Source organism: Macaca nemestrina, chromosome 3 (genome assembly GCF_043159975.1).
Source record: "Macaca nemestrina isolate mMacNem1 chromosome 3, mMacNem.hap1, whole genome shotgun sequence".
Classification (NCBI taxonomy): Eukaryota; Metazoa; Chordata; class Mammalia; order Primates; family Cercopithecidae; genus Macaca; species Macaca nemestrina.
Genome location: NC_092127.1, coordinates 136228102 through 136255235, shown reverse-complemented (window position 1 = coordinate 136255235; position 27134 = coordinate 136228102). Strand labels below are relative to the sequence as shown.

The following is a 27134-nucleotide window of genomic DNA, read 5'->3' as shown; positions in this document are numbered from 1 at the left end:
TGACATTTGAACACAAACGATACCAGAAATTAACTCTGCCTGCTGAACTGTTTGTAGGAATCAGATTGAATTTCTTTTGTGGGCTCTCAGGTTTACACTTGTAAAATAACCTATTATGTTTAAACTATTATGAATAGTTGCTTTACATAGGAAACCAGTAAAATAACAATGATCCTTAAAAACGTGTGTGTGTGTGTGTGTGTGTGTGTGTAAATGTACTTCATATTTCCACAGCATCTGTTATTTAACAGTTTCTACGACTTTTTGGTGTCCTTTTGAAATTGGAGGTACTGGCAAAAAACAAAGCCCCCAAATCCAATTCAATAGATAATGACAAAATTATCATTTATTTCCTCTGTTTTGTTTCATTATGTTCATTTTCAAACTTTGATGTCTACCAGTTCCTTCTGTGGAGCTTATAAAAAAGCGTATCCATGGCCTACTAAACCAGAGTCTCACAGCTGATGGTACCTGGGTTTAGCAGAATACATACGTGGTCCTTTTGCACCCTGAAGCGTGAAACGCTGCTCTCGGTGAAAAAAAGTGCTAGCAGGAAAATGTGTTAGAACAAGGAGAGAAAATTAGCAAATCTCAAATTGGAAAAGAAAAATCTTAAAAAGAAAGACATGAATAATGGCGCTCAGTCTTGGTTGGTGTCGTTTCTCACAGACCAATTACCTACATTCTGAGTGGACTGGAGAATAGAGATTAGCATCAGTCAAATCCCGTGGTTAAAGCGTTAACTAGAATGTCCATTCATTTCTCAAGAAGTGTGGCAGAGAGCAAAGGAGTGTACCTATCAGCTGTTCCTAAGAAAGAAAGTAAACACTCCCAACATGCACTGAGGCACAGGGAGTGGCTCAGGTTTCTTACACTTCCCTGCTGTGGCGAAAAGAAGAAATACTTAACAGCTCCTTGGGCTCTAGGATCGCTGATTGCGTGGGGGGCACTGCACGCTCCCGGCCGAGCTATGCTCTGGGAGGAGACACGCGCCGCCCCTGAGCCCGCGCGGGCCTCGGACCTCCCCTACAGGTGAGTGACTCGCGAAGTCCCAGCCCGGCAGAGACAGGGCACTGGTTTCCCTCTACCAGAGTTCCTGACCCAGCCAAGAACAAACCGCGGAGCAAGTTCAGCCCAACAACGAGGGTGAAAAGGCTCCTCCTGCTCACAGTGTGAATAACAGGTGAAAATGGGAGTAGGGGAAAGAACTTTCTAATCCACTCCCTGGGGTCAGGTTGAGGACAAGTTATTAGAAAGCAGAATCCATAGGCTGCAAAATTGAGTGTGTGTGTGTCCTAGCAGCCTGAATCGCGCACATCACTTTTCCTTTTGATTTTCTCAGAATATGCTTTTGTAACCAAGGTAAGCTTGCAGGGTGGGAGGGAGAGAGGGAAAGGAAGGGAGAGAAAGGGTGCAGAGAAGGGCTTGGAGGTAAATGTGACCACAGGACCCCTCCTCCCTTTAGTTCAATGAGCCATTTACCTGTAATTGTGCCTAGCAAAAATCGTGCCTTACAAAGATGCTAGACTTCTGGATGGCATCCTCCTTCCTCTGAGTATCTTTATGGTTAGAATATTGTATTGAATCATCACACTGGAAAGATCTTAACTGAGGGTTCAGCTAAACTTTTATTTGTTTCTGCAAAGTGACAGAAAGCATGCCCCCCCCACAAAAAAAATGAATTTTTAACATAAGCTTTCACCAAACAATGAAAGAATAAATAATTAAATGGGAGTCCATGAGTTAAGGATATGAATTCTGAAGCAGGAGAGTGGTAGGTTCAAAGCTTGGCTTTGCCACTTATTAGTTTGCCCCTTCGAAAGTTTCTTAACCTAAGCCCCAAAAGTCTGTGTATAAAACAAGCATGATCAAAGGATCTGCCCCATAGGGCTTTCTTTGATGGGAACTGAACAGTCAGCAAGTGTTCTGTAAGTGGTACCTCCTGTTAGCATTAAGAATAAGCTGCTCTGCCAAAGGGACCATTGTTAGGGAGGGCAAGCTGAACTAGAGAGACCAGTCAGTGTGTATTAGGATGCTGGAATTGAACTGGTTCCCAGAGAGTGGATCCAAGACAGGCAAGCAGGTGACAGGTGTGCTAGGATCATATCTCTGGGTAGGAACGAAATGACCTGGCTTCTTTCCATTTTTCAGATAGGGTATGCGGTGACAAATTCAGATATATTTGCTACTCAATCACTTTTCTTTTGAAAAATTCACATTTATATTAATCTGTGATTCCTAAAAATAAAACAGAATTTTAGAGTAAGAGAGTTACACACAATCTCATATTGTAGAATTCATGCCATTTGGGTTTTATAAAGGAGACTGCTTTTGAATAACTTTCATCAATTTAGATCATATAATCCATGTCTTTATATTTCAGCACATATTGAATTGTTTGTATTGAAGTGATGTTTTTAATTTGTGTTGATGGACAAGGGACATGAAGGAATAATACTTGTATTTGTCAGTCTCTACCTCTTAAGCTTAAATTACAGGAAAGTAGCTTTATTTTATGAAGTTTTACTTAAACAGCTCTTTTGTCAATGTCGTTAGTTATTAATGTTGCTAACTTTCTTGAGGGGACCAACTTAGTATCTATGACTAGTAATTTCCATTGATGTCATTTTTATCTTGTTATTTTATTAAATAAAACAAAGAGTTTGCAGTATACCCTAACTTAATATCATCAGTGTTTTAATGGATTCTTTTTTCAAATTACAGAGTTGAAATTCTTCAGTGTATTTATAATTAGATATTGACTGGAGAATTGTGGATAGAATTCTAAAGCCAACCTAACTGAAGTTTACATGTTATTGCCCTCTGGGGCCTGATTGTGTTTAGTATGGTTTAGCTAAAAACTTATAAAGGAATCAAATTGAAGTAGAATAAGTTAGGGCTCCAATATTCACTAAACACTTTCCAAAGAGGAAATATACTTGTATGCTGAATTTACATATTGTTATACATCCTTAAACCATGTTATTTGCGTTTATATTTATTAATAGGCACATGTCTAAATAAAGAATAGTAGCCCCAATTGAGATAAATTTATTTACCTATATTTTAAATTCATTTGAGATCAATCTATTTAACCATAAATGGATGTAAGTCTTCCTGGTTAAAATCTGTTTAGATAGATAGATAGATCAATAGATAGATAGATAGATATAAACTTTATATCTATACATTAGAATATTGTGTTGAGTTTACATTTATTCTACTATTTCTCAGGTGTATAACATTTTATTATAAACTATTAAATGTTTTGTTCAATCAGAGAGAGAGAGAGAGAGAAAGAGAGAAAAGAGTGACAGAGAGAGACCCAGCAATGATTAAGAAAAAATTAACCTTTTCAGTTATATTCAAAATAGTGTAATATGTATGTAACAGTCTTTTAAGCATGTAATTAAAAGTTCCACACCTGATTCTTGTTTTAATTTCCTAAAAAAGAAGCATCTTATACTTTTAACTGAAATAGAAACCCAATGCCAACAGTCCATTTGCTTATATAGATTCATTGATTGCAACGTGGGTGGAGAATTCACGGTTACTAGAGATACATGGACTTCATATAAAAGCTTAGATTATTAAAATATTCAAGTATAGGCCATTTGAAAATACAACCTCTGAGAAAGGAATTCTGAATATTTTCCCTTTACACTAAAGTTAGAGAGTTGTTCTGTTGCAAAAAGTAATTTATCTTTAAAATTATCAGTTATAGTGTTTTCATCGCTTTCATAACATAATCTCAACAACCAAACTTAACTAATACCACTGCTTTTAGGAGTTGAACATGAAGTGTCTCCTATTTAAGTAATAAGGGTGTTATCTTAAAGGAAAACTTCATCATCACCCAGAGCCTAGGAAAGGAGCTTAAGAGGAGAGAGTGTCGATTCTTTTGCCGCCAATAGACAAACAAGAAAAATGAGTCGTGATCTTTGTAAAGTCAACCTAAGAATTTCTACTGGGAAGCTCAGGCGAAGCAGAAAATCCTTGAGCTCCATCACACCAGTAACTCCAGAAGATGCTGTTGGCAGACTGAGCAGCTCCTCCCAGACCCACTGGTGGCAAGATGCCTTAAGTACATTAATACAAATTTGCTTCTCTGACTGTTCCTGCTTTCTTTATCTCCCTGACGGCACCTTGAGTGGAATAAAATTCATGGCATTGGTACCATGTAAATATGCAATAGAATAGTAAAGGTTTGGCATTTCCAATTAGATTCCACTTGAACTGAGGGTAGTGGCATTCTCACATAGAAGTGTGTTTGATTCATATTCTGCTTAGTCCTCTCTTAGATTCAATGATTATAATACATTATTTCTATCTCAAAACCAACAATTGCTGACTGCAACAATATAACTTAATTAAGTGATAGTTTGTATATGCCAACTCTTGACTTTTACTGTCTCTGCAAATAAAGCACATTTTAAGAAAAAATATGGAGCCAAATGCTTCCCAGAAACCACCACACTGTTAACTCTTTTCCTTTTTTTTATAGATCTAGATACTGGATGGAATTATAGTTGTTTTGTCTCATTTTCTTGAAGTGATGTAATTGCATATTACTCTGCTCTTCTCTACTCCAAGTTTCCAGGTCATAACTTTGGGAAAACAGCTTCACGATTGCTTCTTCAAGCTGAAACAATATTTTATTAAAAAGACTGTCCATGTGTACAGTCCTTAATATAGTCTTATCTCATAATGGAAATACACACTTGCTATTCTAGTGTGATACTTTCTGTTCTTTTTTTAAGTAGCTTTTACTGGGGATGCAGGTGAGAGAGATGTAACGTATATTCCTTGTATATGATTTAGAAAGTACATACAAAATTTAAAAAAGAGATAATTATCACACATAATGTCTTAGCTCTTAATTTTACCGTTAATACTGTAATGTACCTCTCTGTATGTTGGATGTATTCAATACTTTGTGTATGTTTTATCTATATGCCTGCATATATTCACTCACTTTAGTAAGAAGACACAAAAATGAAATAGCAATAATTCTGTTGTAAAGGACCTACTAGTCAAATTAAGTAAAATAAAATATGGTTAGAGAGAGAAAGCAATAAGTAATTAGAAAGCTACAGAAAATTTCCTGTGAAATTTCAGAAGCAAGAGAAATTGTCTTTGGCTGGGAAATACAGGGAAGTTAGCACCTGTGTATATCTACATATAGATGTGTGTGTATATACGTATATATGTAGATATATATGTAGATATATACATACATATATGTATATAAGTTCTTTGTAAAATCATGAATATTTTGACACTTTGTGCACCTTGTGGCCTCAAAAATAACAGGCTATAGATATAGATACAGGCTATACTTTCTGTGCCTAGCATGGTAGCAGGTGCAGAGAAGGAACTCAAGAAACACTTGTTGAATTTACAAATGAGTGAACCAAATTTTCCACTTTTAGACATGTAACCATTTAATTAACTCATGCTTGGATAACAGGAAGTTACTTTAAATGACTGACCCATTTGATTTAACTTGTGCTAGAGTTCACTTCCTGTCCTCTGGCCTCATTCTGGTCACAAGGCAACTGGTAAGTCCAGGCAAGCCCACCTCTAGGCAGGAATGCAGAGCCAGGGGAGGTGAACCACGTTCCAGCGTTGCTGGAAGGCTGATGCTGCCCAACACTGCCTTCTCAGGCTCCAGATCTCTTTGGCCTGCTCAAACCAATTCTACCTCTCCTAGGACTTCTAGTGCTGTTCATTTCTCCAGGACTTAATTGCTGACCTGTCTAATTCCCTGTCTCTCCAGCTTCATTTTTTCTGGACACAATGAAAAAGTAAATAACCAAACTCATTAAATAATGACCTTATTGTACATACAATCTAAGTCAATAATCTCTGGCTCCAGGGCCTACATAGATTTGTAGCAACCATCTTCCTCCTCAAGTTTTAGTTTATTATGTTTTACCAAAATAGCTGAATATCCCAAGTAAGACCTCCAGGCTTTTAGACCTGTAATTTTTTCTTTCTTCATAAATTCTCTTCCTCTTTGCTATTCATGACTTCTCTGTTATTCTCCTGTTAAGTCTTTGAGAAAACTTGCTCAGATGCTTATATCTACCAAGGCTTTATAATTTAGAAGATTTTCACAAGGGCCGTAGCAGGTTTTAATTTGCTATGCATCATGGTGAATGGGAATGGGAAGATGAGCATGAAAAACTATTTGAATTCATAGATCTATGCCTTGCTTCATTGTTTTTGTTTGTTTGTTTTGTTCTTTATTTTTTCTTTTCTTCTTTTTTTTTTTTTTTTTTTTTTTTTTTTTTTTTGAGACCGAGTCTCACTCTATTGCCCAGGCTGGAGTGCAGTGATGCAATCTTGGCTCACTGCAACCTCCATCTCCCAGGTTTAAGCAGTTCTCGGGCCTCAGCCTCCCATGTAGCTGGGATTACAAGTGTGTGCCACCACACCTGGCTAACTTTTGTATTTCACTTCACTGTTAATACTAACAATAAGACTTTTACCAAATCATGTTCTTACCTTTCAGATATTTAAACCGTTTGAATATTTTATTTACCCAATTTTTAGATCAGACAAGAACAATATTATTTCCTACTCAAATATTATATGCTGCCTATGAATGAAAATTTTATCCTGTTTTTATTTCCTTACATTAAATTATATTCAACTGTCTTCCTTCCTAAAGTCTGAGAATAATGTAAGAGCCTTGGAAATCCTTTCATCACATCTTCTGAAGTCTTCTGAAGGTGGCTGTGAGTTACTTCAGCATAGATCACAAGTTTGTCACTATAACTACATTTGCCCTCTTTAATGATATCTTTCATATTTCTTATGAATGCAAATGAAGAGTGAGCCAGTTGGAAAGCCACTGCAATGATTTTTCAGTCCATCACTACCAATTTTCACTTTGTGATTATAAGAAGCTGCTATCAGTGGTTCTTCAGTTCCAAATATCCCCAGTGTCTGGTGAGGGAAGCGAGCTGTCTGGTTCTTAGATGGCCTTCTTTCTATGCTCTGACATGGTGGAAGGGTCCAGGCAGCTTCTGAGGTCTCTTTTATAAGGGCACTAATCACGTTCATGATCCCCACTATCATGACCTAATCACCTCCTAAAATCCTCACCTGTTAATACTATTGCATTGGTGATTAAGTTTCAACATGTAAGTTTTGTGGGGACGCAAACATTCAGACCACAGCAAAAGGAGGCCCTTTAGTAGACTGACGCAATAACCCAGGGAAAAGACGATAGTGACTTGGCTTAGGGTAGTAATAGTGGAAATCAAAGCTTTCGAATCTGGATTATGTTAGTGGTACAGTGAATAGGACTTACTTTTGGATTGAATTCGGCTTATGGTGAAAGAGGAAAAAAATGAGGCTAAATATTAGTTTTGATGCCTAGATGGGAAAGAATTGTGGAGGAGGAAATTCTAGAGCATGGGAGAAAGTCAGTGGTTCTGTTTCAGTCATGTAGATATTGAGATGCCTGGTACCCATCTAAGTAGAGATTAGGTAGGTGGTGACACGCGCCTGGAACTCAGCAGAGATTATGGGCTGGAGATGGATTAGATTACCTGGAAGAATGTATGGATAGACAAGAGAGGATGGCTGAGAATGGACACTCAAACAAGCCAGTATTTAGCGATCATGTAAAGGAGGAGTCAGCAAAGGAGACTAGTGTTGAGGCCTGTGAGATAGCAGGAAAATAGAGCAAGGTGATTGTTATTTGTGGTTTGTCTCAAAAGCATCAAGAGGAAAATGTTGTAAAAGGTAGGAAAGTCAATCTTGTCAAATGCTGCTAAGAAGTGAAGCAATGAGGAGAGAAGTGAACTCTTTGGCAAGGTATAGGCTCTTGTAACATGGGAAGAGAAGTGGAGGTAGGGCTAAATTAAAGGAATATATGATGAATAATCTGGATCCAGGAGGAAGAAGGAAATGTTTGGGCCCCAGGGTCATCACTGGGGGATCTCACTAGAGGACATTAAAAACCCTTTTGGTGGGTTATTAGAATGACAAAATCCAGGAGCAAAACTGAAGTTTTAGAAGCTGGAGTAACCTGTGTAACCTGTATAACCAAATTGCCCAGACCAAATCCTGTGAATGAGTAACTGGGATTCATTGGGCTCATGGAGCATGTTGTGTCTGTGTCCCCAAGGCAGCATAAAATGCCCAGGTGGCTTCTGACGTATAGAATTACTTTGCCTGGAGACTAAGCTTCTGTCTCTCTGGCATGAGTCCTCCAGGTGTCCTGCATGAGACCTGCCAATGAAGTGCTATCAGAGTATGCCATTTCCAACTAGACAAGCACCATTCTTTGAGCAAGAAGATAGCAATAGAAAAGAAAGTAAGGTATAAATCAATAATGATAATACAGGTAGAAAGCAGAGTGATGACAACAGTGTGGATTCAAAGGCCATGGGGAGACTTAAAGATGTCCCACTGGGGACTAAAAGGGACCAGATATCTGGAGCTGCAGTGAGGAGGGCCCTCTGCTGCCAGGGGAATTGGTGAGAAGAGACTCAATGACATGAAATTTCATTAGATTGCAAGGCCTGGTGTTGAAGAAATGTTTCAATTTGGCGCTTGGAAAGGTAGGTTTGGGTGGAATTGAGGAAAGCCTGAAAGTCAGGTTAAGGGACTTGGGCTGTATTTATTAAGAAAGATATCAGGATGGTTTGTGACCAAATAGGTGATGGGATGATCAGAATGATAAAAGCCTAAAATGAGACTCCAGCCAAGCATTCACCCTGAAAACTGTAACAAAGTACCTAATGAGTTCAACAACATGCTATAAGGAAAAGGATGCATCAGAGATTTTATGAGAAGAGAAGAATAGCTTTCCTGTTTTCTTTTTTTTTTCCTGGTATTCCGAAGAGTTAGGGCATAAAACTTCCTAATTTTTATTCATCTTACCCAACCCAAATAACCTGATGTGAAAGAAAAAGGAGGAAATCCACCACCCCCCAACACACACCTTTTTAAAAAAAAAAGAAAACTGAACTCTCTCTTGTCCATCTTTTTATTCTGGTTATACCCCCTAAAATCTTATAGGCTTGGAGCCATGACAACTGAATATTCAATTTTTGCAAAATAGAATGATCTGAAAATATTATACTTTACAACTCTGGTCACACCCTAATGCCATTCATATGAACATATAAAGGAGGAGATTATTCACATCTGACCACAGTTTCCAGAACCGGAAGGAGACTTGAAAAATATTACATCATATCTAATCAACTCCTCAAGTCAGAGCTTGATTTTAGCTGCCTAGAATTGCAGTTGTGTTCTGCTGACTGGGGCAAGGTTCAGCCAGTTTGGGTGAGTTAGTGCAAAAGAAGGAATATGATCCCTTATACAAAATTACATAAATCAATAGAGTCATATTTATTTTGCTAAAAATATATCTAAAACAGGCTTACCAAATTGTTCAATACATCCTTGTCTTGAGTTACTGTTTCTGTAGTTTTTCATTTACATAATATATTTTTCTGTATTTTTGCTCACATAGGACATACTACTCAAAAACTTTCTAAAACATTCTTATACTCTAGAGACACAACAAAATACTCAACTTAAATCAGATACTAATTTATGAATGCATTATAGGAACAAATCATTAATATTATTCTCATGTTTAGGATATCCTCAGACCATCTCAAAAAAGAGGAAAAGATGACTATGATGGCTCACCAGTACCCCTCTTGGATCTTCATTAATGAGAGGACATTCATAACCAGGTAACCACGCACCTTATATTATACATTATCCTACTCACCAGTCATTTGTGAAATATACCAAAGTTTTCTAAGCATGATGTATGATCAACAAGATTAATAACATGAATCCTCAGTAGAGATACTAGATAAGAAGTTGAAAAAGTATGTCCCTAAAGACTGCCAAATTTATTCTCTCATGGAACTATCACTAATATTTGGTTTAACAGTGGTTTTATTTTATTAAAAGTGACATTTCTGTTTTAATAGTTGGGATAATACTGAAGAGCAGCATTAGGTAAAAGATCTAAGGCTTCTCCTAAATGATAGTTCTAAAGAATTAACCCCAGAGCCAAAAACATTATGCCCTGTCCTAACCTCTCCCTCCCTTGCTCTTCATGACACTTTATTTTTACTGGTTCCCTCTTGACATTAGATTATGCAATATATGGCCGACATCCACAACTTTTCTTATACCCAGCAAACCGTATCTCACATTGCTTTGGGAACAATAGGGTAGGGGCTTAAAAGCTCTAAGAGTAAAGATGAAAACTGAAACTGGCCAAGCTATAGCAGAGGCTGGGGGCTGAGGGGAAATGAAATTATGAAAAACCAAGTGGTACTGAAACATGACCCAAATCTTATGGGGGATGGGAAAAGGAATAAAGCCAAATAAATGATAGAGAGAAGGGGAAGTGAATGATGCAGGGTTGGGCAGTAGAAAAGTGAAGGAAACAAATATGATCAAATATGGAAATAAAGCCACAGCTGGAAGATAAGGATGAACTATAAGCAGTGGGAAAAAGACATGATGCAAAGGATAAAGAATCCACTGACTTATTCCTCAAACACTTATTGACTGCTCAATGTGAACAGGTATTTTTTTCAGACCCTGAGCATTCAGTAATGAACCAAACAAAACCCTTACTTTCATGGGGTTACATCATAAAGTCGGGATACAGTCAATATGTAAGATAAATGCTGAGGAAATGGAGTAAAGAGTGCTGGAGATAGACAGCGGAAAGGGTTCTGATTGCATGTTCCTTCCTCAGTGAGGAGGAAGCATTGGAAGAAAAGCCTGCAGAAAGGGAGAAAGCAAGCCATGCAGGTTTCGCAGGTATTCCAGGCAAGGGGAACAGCAACTCCACAGCCCAAAGACAGATGCCTATTTGTAAGGGTCAGGGAGGACAGTGTGGGGAAATGGAAGTAGAAAGACAGCAGGAGAAGATGAGGCCAAATGGGCCCAGAACATGTAGGGTTTGATAGGCCATCATGAGGCTTGGTATTTCCCACTAAATAAGATGAGAAGCTGTGGAAGGATATTGAGCACATTAGTGACAATGTCAGTCTGGCTGCTGTGTTAAGAACACAGTAGAGAGGGGACAAGAGTGGAAACAGAGAAGTTACCAAGGAGCTGACAGTCCAGGGTAGAGATGAAGGTGGCTTGATCCAAGGTGGCAGCAGTAGAGGTAGAAAACAATGATCAGATTCTGGATATATTTTGAAGACCAACACAGTAGGATTATTTCCAGAAGGGTTAGACATGGAGTATGAGAGAAAGAGAATAACCAAGGATCATTATAAAAATTTCGATCTAGAAAAATGGAGTTAACATTTTGTGAAATCATGAGGAGAAGCAGGAGCTACAGGAGGAGCAGGTTTGCAATTGAGGATCCAGAATTCAGTCCTGGACACATTACATTTGAGATGGAATAAGAAGCATTTCTTAAAAATGAGGTCCATGGACCACCTGCTTCTGAATCAGACGCCTGTTCACGGTATAGACCCTGGGCTTCACCCCAGAACGAATCATGTGATTCTGATGCATACTGAAGTCTGAGAACAAATGCTCACAGTAGGAAAGGATTAAAGTTCTGAGAACTTTTGACCTCCTAACATAAACAAAATTCCTGGAGCTGGGGGAAATCTCTGCCAGGCTGTCACCAGAAATTATAACAATGCCACTGACCAACTGTGATATCCAGCATACCACAAATCTGGCAAACACACCTACTCATTTATTCACTTGGCAAGTAGTTTTTTAGCTCCCTCTCTATACTAGGCATGCCTGTGGTGAACGAGACAAAAATTAACAATTTATTGACGTATTTTTATTTTCCTGCACAGAACTACATGAAAAGAATGGAAATTAATAGTAAAACAGAATCTTCATAATCAGAATTTTGGTTTCAGCAAATTTCATGAGGATTACATATGATCAGTAAAATAAGAGGTCCTGATATTAATGATAGCACAGTAGGCAACATAACGTTTTTATCCCACTACTGGATGAGAATTCTGAGTTTAGAAACTTCCCTGTTCAAAGGGTATTAGCATAGGTTAGTTAGCTTTGTGCTGAAATGACTAAGCTTCTAGTTGCTGTTTTATTGCCCGGAGTCATCACTGCACACTGCTTCACATAGTGAGCTGGGTGGAAAAAATAAAATAAAATAAAGCTTTTTATGGTTACTTTCAAAGTATTTTCACTTTAGGTCATAGCCTGAAATCTGGGCACTTTTAGAGGTGAATAAATGCTAACCATGTATTTAAAAAAAAAAAAAAAAAAAAAAAAAAACAAATTAATGGGGAAGTTAAAATCCAGTTTTAGAATGCAGATCACATTTCACTCTCAGAACCTATTAGACTTTTTCTGCTACTTAGGAACCTAACATAAATTTTGTAACCTATGCCTCTTCTAACGGCAGCTCAAAAGGTACGTGTACATTCCTGTCCTTAGTAAATAAGTTTAATTAGCATGATGTAATAAATTTTAGCAGAAAGTGCATTATTCCAGTTTCTTTTTCCAAGCATGTTGGCCAGCAACCTTTGTTGAAACAAAGGAACCAGCCACCTGCACTTCTAAGCACAAATTAAACACAAAGAGCCAGTGTTCCAGAGGCTGCCTCCTACCTGGCCAGTAGAGCCAGAAGGCAATGTTTGCCCAGGTTTCATGTACAGGGTCTTCTCCTGATCAAAGGAATAGGAGCAAACACTGAGTGCCCCTGTGAGTCCTGAAGGTAAGTTTCTAAAGGGAGAGCATCTTCTCCTGAAGAAGGCTGAATACCTGTCTTTAATTAAAGTATAAGAGAGCCTGTTCTGACATATTTGTATAGAAAGCTAGAATTTTAAAATAAGCCAGAGATAGAGGATTTTAACTGCATGTTTAGAAGCATCTACTTAAAAAATTAGAATTTTTGTCCACATGGGGATTGTTTTTAAAAATTCACATTATTCATGTTTGATGATCCAGTGAAATGAAAAGCAATTATGAGAAACTGGGTATCTCATCTGTTATTTTGTCGCAAAAAAGTCAATAACGTCATCACAAGATATGTGAAAGAAGGACATTCATTAAGTTTTTTTTTATATCTGATATTTTTCAATAAGCATATATTGTCCACAGTCATTGAGCATATCAATATGACTCAATAATCGGTTATTCCTAGTAAAATTGGTCTACTTTGTTGCTACCTGTTTTATCAATTAAGGAGGTTTAAAAATAATGAGATCATTTGTCTGCCCAAGATATACTAAAAATGTTCTCATAGAAAGTTGAACGAAGTCAAAATTCAGACTCTAGAAATACATTACACGTATGGAATTTATTTGAATTTCTGGATGTGTGAATTTTCTATACCGTATTCCCTAAGAGAGCATACCATGGGCAAGAAGGAGGAGGAGAGGAGGGGAGAGGGGAGGAGGGAAGGAGAGAGGAGGGGAGGGGAGGGGAGGAGAGGGGAGGGGAGGAGAGGGGAGGGGAGGGGAGGGGAGAAAAGAGAAGAAGTTGCTGTCCTACTCATGGAGCTTGCAATCTGAAGCTGTAGCTCAAACCTGAGCCTTTATCAGAACCACCTGGAGTGTTCTTTAAAAGAAAGATTGCTAGGCTCCATCCCCAGAGTTTCTGATTCAGGAGTTCTAGGGTGTGGTGAATATTTGCATGTCTAAGTTCCCAGGTGGTACAGATGCTGCTGGTCTAGGGATCACACTCTGAGGTCCACATAGGTCTAAAGACCTGAAACAAACTGACATGTATTCTGAGGGAAGGAACCCAGTTCTATGAAAGAATACAGCCCTAGTTTAAATAAGAGATCCAAGAAGGCTTCCCTAGAAACAATGTTTGTACAGAGATCTGAGTGAGGAGGGAGCTGTCAAAGTTCAGGGGAGTGGGTGGAGAGTGTTTCTGATGCAGGAAATCTGCCAGAAATTCTTACGGCCATGGAGCAAAGAGTTCCCACCAGTGAAAGGTGCCCAGGGTGCTGGGGTGCAGGACACGGGGAAAATGTCTCTTGAACGGAGGCTGAAGATGAAGGCAGGAGAGAGACCAAACAGGACTTAACCTGCCATAAGAATGTGGGGGTTTTATCCCAAAAGAAATGGAAAGACATTTAAGACATTTAAAGATGTTAACAAAGCAGATGATATGATTAGATACGTTCTACATACTCTAGATTTAGTGTGGAGAATGTTTGGAGGATCCCCTGAATAGCAGCAAGGAGTTTGCTTCTTCTTCTTCTTCTTCTTCTTCTTCTTCTTCTTCTTCTTCTTATTATTATTATTATTATTTGTGGAATGTAAAGATAACCAGTGGTGAAAGTCATGGCAGCATTACCGAAGAACAGTGTCAGAGCCAGTGAGTGTAAGAGCCTGTGTGTCAGGAAGGCTCCCATTTTCAGGCTCCTGCTCATGTTGATGGCCCTGAGAATCACTGGCTCCCTGTTGTGTTTCAGACCCTCTAGTAACAATCCCAAACGTCCAGGGGGCCGAAAGGCATATCACTACAATAAATGAAAGACTTCATTAAACAGGATAGTTTCTCCCTCCCAAGGGAGCAAGGGGCATCAGAGTGTGAAGTCAAGGTACTCATTCTTAATAAGCACAGAAGTCCCTATCTGTTCATACACAAAGGGTGTAATTTTACAGCAAGCTTGCATCTGCTCCCATAATATTGGTGTTATGTGGCACACCTGTGTTTACTTTTCAACTGACTTAAAAAAAAAAACAACTGTAAGACTTGTCTCAGAAAAACAGGAAATGGAAGGCTAAACCATGGGCAAATGGGAAGCAAAACCCAAATATGAGCTAAGTATCAGCCTAACTGCTCCATTCCCTCATCTCTCTCTTGCATGATGCTGAGGTTTGGGGTATGGATGAACCCATCATCCCAGTAGTGAGCATAGTACCCAACAGGTAGTTCTTCAGCCCTTGTCCCCTTTCCTCTCTCTTGCATCTAGTGGTCCCCAGTGCCCGTTGTTCCCATCTTTGTGTCCATATGTACCCAGGGTTAAATTCTCACTTATAAGTGAGAACATGCAATATTTGATTTTCTAATTATCTATTAGTTAACTTAGGATAATAGCCTCCAGCTGCACCCATATTGCTGCAAAGGGCATGATTTTGCAGTTTTTTATGGCTGCAGAGTATTCCATGGTGTCTAGGTACCACATTGTCTTTATCCAGTCCAGCACAGATGGGCATCTGGGTTGATTCCATGTCTTTGCTATTGTGAATAGTGTTCTGATAAACATAGGGGTGCATATGTCTTTTTGGTAGAATGTTTTATTTCCCTTTGGGTCTATACCCAGTAAAAGGATTGTTGGGTTGAAAGGTAGTTCCACTTTTAGATTTTCGAGAAATCTCCAAACTGCTTTCCGCAGCAACTGGACTAATTTACATTCCCACCAACAGCGTATAAGTGGCCAAAAGACATGGACAGACACTTCTCAAAAGAAGACATACAAGCAGCCAACAAACATGAAAAAATGCTCATTGTCACTAATCAGAGAAATGCAAGTCAAAACCACAGTGAGATACTATCTCACACCAGTCAGAATGGCTTTTATAAAAAAGCCAAAAAATAATATATGTTGGTGAGGCTGCAGAAAAAAGGGAAAACGCCTCAGGTATTTGAAGTCAGAAGAGTGAGACAGAATTCAGAGCTTCCTAATAATTTAGGGTTTGCCTTTTTACTTCAATCAAGATAGTCTACTTCTCCACAAATTTCTCAGTTTCCAAACTCTGGAACTCAATCCCTTCATTTGCCAAGGAAATGTGAATAACCTACTTTTCTAGCTGAGGAGGGTCTCTATGCAAAGAATGAAAAGCATTCTTTCTTCATCATTTTAACCAGGAGATGAAGCCAAAAGCAAAAAGACCTGGTACCATGGCTGTTTATGAAAAAGGAGCCAAAATTTGTAATTTTAATTCCAGGATTCAAATGGACAGGAATAAAGGATAAAATGGGTTTGGAAAATTCTGCTTCTGTTTGCAGACATCAGTAATATGGAATGATTATTTGTCTTGGCAAATGGCTTGATGAGAAGGCTTTATTCAGTTCTCTTCTGTGTCCTCATATTTCCTGATTCCATCTTTCCAGAAACATACAAGAGTGTATCTTTCTATGAACCTAAAAAAATACCATGAAAGTGTCATACATTTCTTATATAGAATTTATAGGCTGGGCATGGTGGCTCACACCTGTAATCCCAGCACTTTGGGAGGCCGAGGCAGGTGGATTACCTGAGGTCAGGAGTTTGAGACCAGCCTGTCCAACATGGTGAAATCCCATCTCTACTAAAAATATGAAAATTAGCCTGGCCTGGTGGCAGCTGCCTGTAATCCCAGCTACTCAGGAGGCTGAGGCAAGAGAATCACTTGAACCCAGGAGGTGGTGGTTGCAGTGAGATGAGATCACACCATTGCACTCCAGCCTGGGCAATAAGAGCAAAACTCTGTCTCAAAAGAAAAGAAAGAAAGAAAGAAAGAAAGAAAAGAATTTATAAGGTGTATAGAATTACAACATAGGAAATAAAAATCACAACCTTAATTCCCAGCAAATAATCAATTTGTTACCTTTACATACTTAATGTAATGCTTAATATGTTTAACTTTAATATTTCATAGTTATTTTATAAAAATATACAATTCCAAAATTTTATAAATTTTATAAATATAAAATTCTAAAATTTTATAAATTCTAAAATATAAAAATTTTTTATAAAATATAAAAATATAAAGTTCTAAATTCAGCTTTTTTAACCTGACATATGAAATTGTTACATAGCCTCACTGCTAAAATTTAATATCGTGAACAAAATCAATGGGGAAAAAGCAAGCCTGTGCAAGAGAACTAATTAGCATTATCCTTTTCTGCCTCAGTTTTTCACCTGCTGAAGTCCGTTTCAAATGTTTTTGGTTCCTGCTCTTAAATATGGCCACACACACAGTGGAATGCTGTCCTAATTTTTTTTTTTTTTTTTTTTTTTTTTTTTTTTTTTTTTTTTTTGAGACAGAGTCTCACTCTGTCACCCAGGCTGGAGTGCTAGTGGCGCGATCTAGGCTCACTCCAACCTCCTCCTCCCGGGGTTCATGCACTTCTCCTTCCTCAGCCTCCTGAATAACTGGGACTATAGGCGCTCGCCACCACACCCAGCTAATTTCTTCTGTTTTTTAGTAGAGACGGGGTTTCACCGTGTTAGCCAGGATGGTCTCGATCTCCTGACCTCATGATCCGCCCACCTTGGCCTCCTTAAGTGCTGGGATGGAATGTTGTTCTTAATGCTATTGTCACTAAGCAGCTCAGTGGCTGCCTAATTGGAACCATGAACATTTTTCAGCAAGTCTCCAAGAAGCAGAAGTAACACAAACTCAGGAAGCACAGCCAGGGGCTAAATATGACTTTGGCGACTTTGTTGAGTGTATTTTCCACTGAGGTTCATTTGTATCACACGGAAGTCTTTCAAGCTTGTGTAGGGTGACAGCGTATGACTATATTTATGCTTTGTCCTTAGTGGGTTCAAACTGAAAGAATCACTTTGTAAAGAGTAGGACAGGGTTCTTTGGTTTTTAGGGAAGGACTAAGATAGCCACTTAATTATGCTGTAAGTCATTATTAAAACAAGAGGAAAAAAATCTCTTAGTACAACTAATAGTTGACATCCACTCTATCTATGGATATGAGACATAATTCACTTCCACCCACTATCCTGTCGCACATTCATGTATATTACAGTTTTATAAAGTTAAATAAAAAATTGTTTCTTCCAGCCAGCCAAATACCTGATAAGATTGAGGAACTCGTTTCTTGCAAAGTACATTATTCATGGCAAACATCAGAGTAAGGGTAATTCCCATCTGCTGAGCAGCTGCAATACAGGCCACAAAGTACAAAGTACACCAGAGCATTTTACAGTAAACTCTGGGTCCATTATTACTCATAAAACCAAGCTGGAGCCTTAAAGGAATAGGACCCTGGGATCCCCTCAGCATCGCTCCCCCTGATCTGCCTCCCACCGAGGTCAGTCTTTCCCTGGCTAGCTCTCTTCCAGGGCCATGATGAAGAATCCTGGGTGTTCATCAGCTTATACCAGGATTCTCTCGCCACACTGCTTGTGGCAGGGTGCCAACTTCTATCCTGGAGAAACTTATAATTTACATGTCCATTTAGCTACAAGTCCACTTCATATGGAAGTTTGGTTTTCTTCAGTTTAGTGAAAACACCATCTGTATTATATAGTGTTTGATGATGTTTAAAAACACCCTTGTTACTATTGTGATACAGTGTTTCATGTTCCAAAAACCAAGGCCTTTTCCTAGAAAATCAATTTTTTGCACCTCACATATAAAAATGTGAGAAACTTGTGTCTGTTTCTTGGGCGTGCCTTGGACATCACAGACTTGTAAACTGGAAAACTGGACAGAGAATCAATTTCTTATCACCCATTTGAAAGTATTTTAAAGACCATCAAACTGTCTATGCTAAGCAGTCTGATCATGCTGGAAGGTGAACTTTTACAGGTTTTAGGGGGAAAGGTTCACAAATTCTTTTTGAGGGGGTCCATATGTAACACTTAGGTGTACCCTAAAAAAATCTGTTAAAACTGCCACTGAGAGGCCACAGTGTATATTAAATCAGTGCTCTTCTTATTGAGTAGGGACTGCCCAGATAACACTTTAGTAATTGCCTTTGGGTCTTCTACACCATACAATGCCTGTAATTATTACAGGTCTCTTCTGGACTTTAGAACCTTCCACAGACATAGGACATTTGTTAACCTTTCCAAGGAACATCAGCCTCATTTCTGCACCTCTACCGCGCTAGTGTTGCAGTGATCTCACTCATCTTGCTGCCTCTATCTTGTCTGGTACTGATATCTATCTTCCACATTCTACCTAGTGATCTTTAGTATCATCATGTCTTTCCCCTGCCTAGAATCTTCAATAGCTGCCCATTGCCTGCGAAGTGAATTTCAAGTTTCTTAAAATGTTTCACAGGGCTCATTCATTGCTCAGCATTTCCCATTTTACATGTTGTATTCTTGGAATCCCAACTCTTGAGTTTTTTCTGCGAACTATAGAAATAGCTACATGTCCTTGTTCATGTTGTTTCTTTGCCAGGTAAACTCTTTACACCCTTCTTTTCCTGTTTAATTCTCACCCACCAAGGTTCACCGTAGGCAACATCTATTCCTTAAAGCTCTAACCCACCCTCTGAGCATGACTGAGGCCTCTTGACTGTGCTCACACAGCAACTGTGTCATGTTGAATAAATGACCTTCTATGGGGTGGTGTAATGTGAATAGACACAGATGATCAACTTAACAGTAATTCTTCACCGTGTTGTTCCCTTAATGCCAAGTTAAATTAGAATGTTACAGACATACATTTTATTTTCAAGGTTATATTAGACATATTGTTTCATCAGGTACATAAACTAATCATCTTCAAAAGTGTCTCTGGTAAGGTACACACAACTAAAAGAAATGTTTGGACAGCATTCACCATTGCTATAGTTTGTTCAGGCAACTTATAAATTTTCTTTTCTAATTTCTTGCTTTGTATTGCATCACGAATTTACCTAATTTTATTCCAATACTTTAGTTTACTGAGCTCTAATCTTCAACACTCCAAAGTCTTTCAAAGTCCAATTAATAATCAAAAAGATTCTGCTCATGGTGAGAAAAATACGGAAGACTTCTATGGTATCCAGCTACGCTGTATTACACAGTGGATTACAGATTGGAAGACTTTCTTTGCAAAGAGCCAGATTATAAATGTTTCAGGCTTTGTAGGTCATATGGTTTCTGTTACAATTACTCAACTCTGCAGTTATAACAGAAAAACAGCCACAGACAATGAGCAGACAAATTAGTGTGGTGATATTCCAATACAACTTTATTTACAAAAATGGGCACCCTGGGACCACAGTTTGCCAACTCCTTATGTCATTTGGAGACTTATTTCAGTTGAGGATTTAGTCAGGCTCTATTCAGGTTCAGAAACATTTTCCAACTGCACATGATCCTGAGGTAAACACGTTGAAGGCTGCTCATACTCTACTATAAGATGTACTTTTATCAGAAGCAGAAGTTGAGGGAATAAGATTATGTAAGGCTCCATTTGCTTTCATAACAACTTTCACAGCTCAGCATATCAGGAGTTGCATCCCGAGTGTCCCTGAAATTTCTTTACCATAAAATTTCTTTATGGTGAAATTTCTTAACAGTGTTCTGGCACTAAACAATAAGTGCTATAAATCATGTTCATGTTCTTGGCCAGTAGTATGATTTTTAGGAAATAACCTATGACAATAATCCCAGGAGAACAAAATCAGTGTGACCACTGATGTTTAGAAGAGACGTGTTCATTAACATTAAACATTTAAAGTAATCCACTTGGGAAATGGACCAACAGTATGGAGGACTTCAGGAGAATCTTTTTTATGGCAATTGTGTGGAGTGTATTGATCCTTGGAAATGTACACCTTGAAAATTACAAATGAGAAAAAGCCAATGGTAACATGTATATTTACGTGATTTCAAACATGTAACAGTATATATAAATTCTCTTATTCAATATTCAGTATTTATTGAAGAAGAGCCTACTGTGAGCAAGTTTCTGCTCCGAGAACCAGGAACACAGGAGTGAATAAAGTGGACCAAACCTCCTGCCCTCTCATTTTCTTATGAGACAGTGACAGATATTGAGGATCAAAGGGATTTTAGCATTTGAAATGCTTGGAATTTTAATATCACGGTTTGTTGGGTCTTTTTTTAAATATATATAAAACTGCTTATGTGAGAAAGCTTTTCTTCCCTTGTTTATTGTTGTTTAGGAAATGAGAATTTCCTGATAATTTTAATCAACCAGAATTTGTCAGGTTCCTGCTGTGTACCAAGTACTCTTCCAGGCACAGGATACAGTGTGAACAAAATGTATACATACCCCTGACCTGTTGGAGCTACATTCAATGGAGGAGGCAGAACATAAGGAAATAAGTAAACTATATTGAAGGTGACTCAGGGACAGGGGCAAAGGAGAAAATCAAGATACGAAATGCTGGGAGAAGGTGAACTTTTAGATTGGGTGATCAGGAAGGACTTCTTGAGAAGATAACTTTTGATTAAATAATTAAAGAAGATGAATGAGCTGGCAAGGTGAAAGTGTGGGGGAAGATCTTTCTGGGCAGAGGGATCAGCAAGTGCAGAGGCCCCAAGATGGGAGTGTGTCTGGAGTGGCCAAGGAACACCAGAGAGGCTGGTGGTTGCATGGAGTGAGGGAAGGGTGGGAGGAAATGAGATGAAAGAGGTAACAGAAGACCAGTTGCATCCAGCCTTTTAAGCCATCGTAAGGATGTTGGCTTTTAATCTGAAAAACAAGAAGACATTGAAGAGTTCTGAGCAAAGACGAGAGATGGTCAGGTTTGCATTAAAACAATTTCTGCTGTTGAGAGTAAACAGCAGCTACAGGGAGGCTTTTAGGAGGCTGCTGCAATAATCCAGGTGAGAAACGATGATCATCTCAAGAGGAGCATCTCAAGACGCGGAGACACTGAGAGAAAGATAGAATAGAGATGTGGTAAGAGCCAGTGTTCCCACTGCCAGGGCCCACCTGCCACAAAGGGTGAGGTAAGTCAGAGCATTCCTTACCATAGCTGTGCTCCCAGTGGGAGACACAGGGAGGAGTTTCCAGGCAAGAAAGTGCTGAGTCATTCACCACACATATGGTCTCAGATCTTGATACCCAGCTGGAAGGGGCAGGAAGGAAGAGGGCTCCTCCCCTACAAGCTTTCCTGGCCAAAGCCTGCCATTACCAGCTGTGTGGGGCAGGCCAGGAGAGGAGCGCCCGTGCCACAGCAACAATGAGCCTTTGCTCACTTTCACTTCACCCAGCCACCTGGGATCTTTGACTTCCGTGGTTGCTTTTAATGGTCTAAACAGCCCCGGCAAATAGGGCAGATCACCTTCATTTCACAGCTGTGGAAATTCAGGGATACTAAGTGGCTTACAGAAGGTAACAGAGATTTGGAGAGTTGGGGCACTGGTGTCCCATCCCATGCCCTGGGCACACAGGAGGGAGTAGTGTGTAGAGAGACGGTATCAGCCACACACCAGTGCTTAATTTAGGTTGGTTATAAATGTTGAAATACACAAAGGAATATGAAACCGAATTCCTGTTTTGTGGCTGCCTCCTGCTACAGAACACTGTTCTCACCGTTTTTGTCCTCAGTCATTTTCCTACCTTTGGTTATTTACTTATGAATTAGCACCTCCAACATTTGCTGATATTTTAAGAATGCTTCCACTTCCAATGACCTATGTTAAGTTAAAGTGACAGAACAGTAAAGATTCCATTAAACTATTTCTTTCTATCTCATACCTTTATGAAAGTACCATTATTACCTTTTACTGTTAAAAACCCTAAGACTGATTGTAATTTTTTTTATTTTTATTTTTAGGGAACAACTTAATTCTTTATTGAAGACCTATAACATTTTTTATGAGAACCAGAAAAATTTGCAGATTTTATATGGAGAGGTAAGCCCACTGAAGAAAGGCAATCCAGTTTTAATCACTCACACACACACACACACACACACACACACACAAAATTCTGGAAGAAACAGGTGAAAGTTTAACTTGATTATGATTCTTTTAGACTTGGGCTTGGAACACTTGTGACTTTCTATGCATTTTTGAGATAGAAAAGCATTTAAAAATTTTAATGACGTATTTTCTTTCTATTTTAAAAATAGAATATGAATATTTTAACAGCATTTCCACTGAAAATCTATTACAATACTTTCTTACAAATGCATCAGAATGTATATAGAAAGATATTCATTGTGATGTCATTTGTAATGGAGAAAATTTGAAGATGTCCCTATCAATTAGGGATTCTTCAAACAAATTATGATGCATCTGTAATGTAAAATTTGATCTGGGTTTTAAAATGAATGCATTAGATTCCAATAGATGTGCACTATATCAAAATAATAAAAAATTTGAAATATTAAAGAAATAAGTCAGGAAAGTCCTGAAGCTAGAAAGCATTTTTCTAACTTTTAAGTTCAGGGGTACAAGTGCAAGTTTGCTACATAGATAAACATGTGTCATGGTGGTTTGCTGTACAGATTATTTCATCACCCAGGTATTGAGCCTAATACCCATTAGTTATTTTTCCTGGTCCCATCCCTCCTCCCAAATTCCACCCTCTGATAAGCCTCAGTGTCTGTAGTTCCCCTCTATGTGTCCATGTGTTCTTATCATTTAGCTCCCACTTATAAGTGAAAGCATACAGTATTAGGTTTTCTCTATCAGCATCAGTTTGCTAAGAATGATGGCCTCTAGCTCCATCCCTACAAAGGACATGATCTTGTTCTTTTTTATGGCTGCATGGTATTCCATGGTGTACATATACCACATTCTCTTTATCCAGTCTATCACTCATGGGCATTTAGGTTGATTCCACGTCTTTGCTACTATAAATAGTGCTGCAATGAACATATGTGTGCATATGTCTTTATAACAAAATGATTTATTCTCCATTGCTGGGTCAAATGGTATTTCTGTCTTTAGGTCTTTGACCTAAACAACTGTCTTCCTCAATTATTAAACTAACTTACACTCCCACCGGCAGTGTATAAGGGTTCCTTTTTCTCCACAACCTCACCGGCATTTGTTATTTTTTGACTTTTTAATAATAGCCTTTCTGACTGGTGTAAGATGGTATCTCATTGTGGTTTTGATTTGCATTTTTCTGATGATCAGTTATGTAGAGCTTTTTCATATGATTGCTGGCCACATGTATGTCTTCTTTTAAGAAGTGTTTGCTCATGCCCTTTACCCACATTTTAATGGGGTTGTTTGGTTTTTTTCCTTTAAATTTGTCTAAGTTCCTTATAGATGCTGAGTATTAGATCTTTGTCAGATGCATAATTTGCAAAAATATTCTCCCATTCTCTAGATTTTCTGTTTACTCTGTTGATAGTTTCTTTTGCTATACAGAAGCTCTTTAGTTTAATTAGATATCATTTGCTGATTTTTAGTTTCATTGCAATTGCTTTTGGCATCTTCATCATGAAATCTTTGCCCATGCCTATGTCCTGGATGGTATCACCTAGTTATTGTCCAGTGTTTTTATAGTTTTAGGTTTTACATTTAGATCATTAGTCCATCCTGAGTTAATTTTTGAATATGGTGTAAAGAAGGGGTCCAGTTTCAATTTTCTATATATGGCTAGCCAGTTATCCCAGCACCATTTATTGACTAGGGAATCCTTTCCCCTCTGCTTGTTTTTGTCAGATTTGTTGAAGATCAGATATTTGTAGATATGCAGTCTCATTTCTGGGTTCTCTATTCTGTTCCATCAGTCTGTGTGTCTGTTCTTGTACCAGTACCATGCTGTTTTGGTTACTACAGCCCAGTAGTATACTTTGAAGTCAAGTAGTGTGATGCCTCCAGCTTTGTTCTTTTGCTTAGGATTGCCTTGGCTGTTCAGTCTCTTTTGGATTCATATGAATTTTAAAATAGTTTCTTCTAGTTCTGTGAAGGATGTCAATGGTGGTTTAATGGGAATAGCATTGAATCTGTAAATTGCTTTAGGCAATATTGCCATCTTAACAATATTGATTCTTCCTACCCATGAGCATGGAATGATTTTCCATTTGTTTGTGTCATCTCTGATTTCTTTGAGCAGTGACTTACAGTTACCTTTGTAAATGTCTTTCACTTCCTTTGTTAGCTGTATTCCTAGGTATTTTATTCTTTCTGTGGGAGTTTGTTTGGGATTTGGCTCTCTGTTTGACTGTTGTTGGTGTGTAGGAATGCTAGCAATTTTTGCACACCGATTTTGTATCCTGAGACTTTGCTGAAGTTGCTTATCAGCTTAAGAAGCTTTTGGGCTGGAACGATGGGGTTTTCTCGATATAAGATCATGTCATCTGCAAACAGGGAAAGTTTGACTTCCTCTCTTGTTATTTGAATGCCCTTTATTTCTTCAAAAGCATTTTTAGGAGTGCCACTGGCAGGGTACTGTACAAAGTGGTCTTATGTTTACTTTTTTTCTTTTTATTTAATTTCAGTGCTTCATTCTCCGTAGGTCTCTTCACTCAGCCTTGTATTCTGATGGGGTTCACTTTACATATTTACAATATCTTCCTGGCCAAAGGGGACATTAGAATTTTCTACTCCTGATTTAATTTCATGGCACAGCATGGACTTTAGGTGACCATGATTTGGCTTAAATCTACAGTTTGGACAGAAGGAAATTTACAAAGCACTCTGGCCTTTCCTATTAAGCTTGAATAATTTAGTTCAATTGGGTATTTCAATTACTTTCCCAAATTCAATAATATACTGAATGAAATAACTAATCCCTTTATAAAGAAGTGGGCCTAATTTTAAGTTATTTCAACATTGTTCTATATCTTAAATCTTTCATATACATAATTATAAAAATATAAAATTTAGGAAAAGATTAAAACTAGGAAAATGATTATTTATACTTTAATTCAAGAGTTTCCACAAATTTCATGATGCTAAGTTTGTTTCCTTTAGGTAAATGTTTGAGTTTTGGTGCTATGAACATTTAAGTTGAGGCATATTCTTTCCAATTCTGTACATCAGTGCTCCATTTATAATACAAAAGTTATTTAGGTCAGGCGTGGTGGCTCATGCCTGTAATCCCAGCACTGTGGGAGGCCAAGGCAGGTGGATCACCTGAGGTCAGGAGTTCAAGACCACCCTGGCCAACATAGCAAAACCCTGTCTCTACTAAAAAAACATACAAAAATTATCCAGGCATGGTGATGCATGCCTGTTCTCCCAGCTACTCGGGAGGCTGAGACAGGAGAATCACCTGAACCGAAGAGGTGGGGATTGCAGTAAGCCAAGATCACACCACTGCACTCCAGCCTGGACAACAGAGTGAGACTCTGTCTCAAAAAAAAAAAAAGTTATTTAATTTTTAAAAATAGTTTCATGTTTTATATAATTTTTCATAACTGTATGAAATGAAGTATATGGTGAGGGTACAAGACTTTTCCATCTTAACACACTGATCAATAAAGTCATAATTCAGAATTTTTCAAATCTTCTGACACTGTTTAAAAGGGGCAGTCCTTGGATGACAATATGTGGCTTTATTCATCTTTGATGAATAAATTAATTTATTTATTCAATTATTTAATTAATAATTAATGAAATATTTATTGAGTGTCTAGCATGTACCAGACACCGTTTTAAAAGCTGGAGATATAGCAATGAAGAATTAACAACCTCAGCAGAGTAGTGTTTTTTTTTTTAATTTTCAGAGATTCTATGAGTTTTTGATATAAAGGCTTAATTGAGTTTGAGTTAGGCAGAGAAAGAATGCTATGAGAAATTCTAATCAAGACCATCTCACACCAATTAGAATGGCAATCATTAAAAAGTCAGGAAGCAACGGTGCTGGAGAGGATGTGGAGAAATAGGAGCAGTTTTACACTGTTGGTGGGACTGTAAACTAGTTCAACCATTGTGGAAAACAGTGTGGCAATTCCTCAAGGATCTAGAACTAGAAATACCATTTGACCCAGCAATCCCATTACTGGGCATATACCCAAAGGATTATAAATCATGCTGCTATAAAGACACATGCACACATATGTTTATTGCGGCACTATTCACAATAGCAAAGACTTGGAATCAACCCAAATGTCCATCAGTGATAGACTGGATTAAGAAAATGTGGCACATATACACTATGGAATACTATGCAGCCATAAAAAGGGATGAGTTCGTGTCCTTTGTAGGGACATGGATGCAGTTGGAAACCATCATTCTCAGCAAACTATCACAAGAACTGAAAACCAAACACCGCATGTTCTCCCAATAGGTGGGAATTGAACAATGAGATCACTTGGACACAGGAAGGGGAACATCACACACAGGGGCGTATTTTGGGGAGGGGGTGGGGGGAGGGATAGCATTAGGAGATATACCTAATGTAAATGACGAGTTAAGGGGTGCAGCATACCAACATTGCACATGTATACATATGTAACAAACCTGCACGTTGTGCACATGTACCCTAGAACTTAAAGTATAATAAAATAAAAGTAGAAAATAAATGGAATTAACGTGGATTAAAAAAATAAATAAATGTTTGAAAACA

At 38.3% G+C, this 27134-nt stretch overlaps 1 protein-coding gene across 2 annotated transcripts in view; it reads left to right on the top strand.

The window, feature by feature from the left end:
• The first annotated feature begins 809 nt into the window (after positions 1-809).
• The window catches only part of LOC105477303 (Ras association domain family member 6), a 48685-nt gene continuing 22360 nt past the window's right edge, over positions 810-27134 (top strand). The window contains exons 1-3 of one of the 2 annotated variants that reach the window (XM_011733761.3): positions 810-1032; positions 9630-9728; positions 22438-22516. In XM_011733761.3, the coding sequence (XP_011732063.2) occupies positions 971-1032; positions 9630-9728; positions 22438-22516 (240 nt within the window). In that variant the 5' untranslated portion in view covers positions 810-970. The other variant, XM_011733762.2, reaches the window with a different exon arrangement.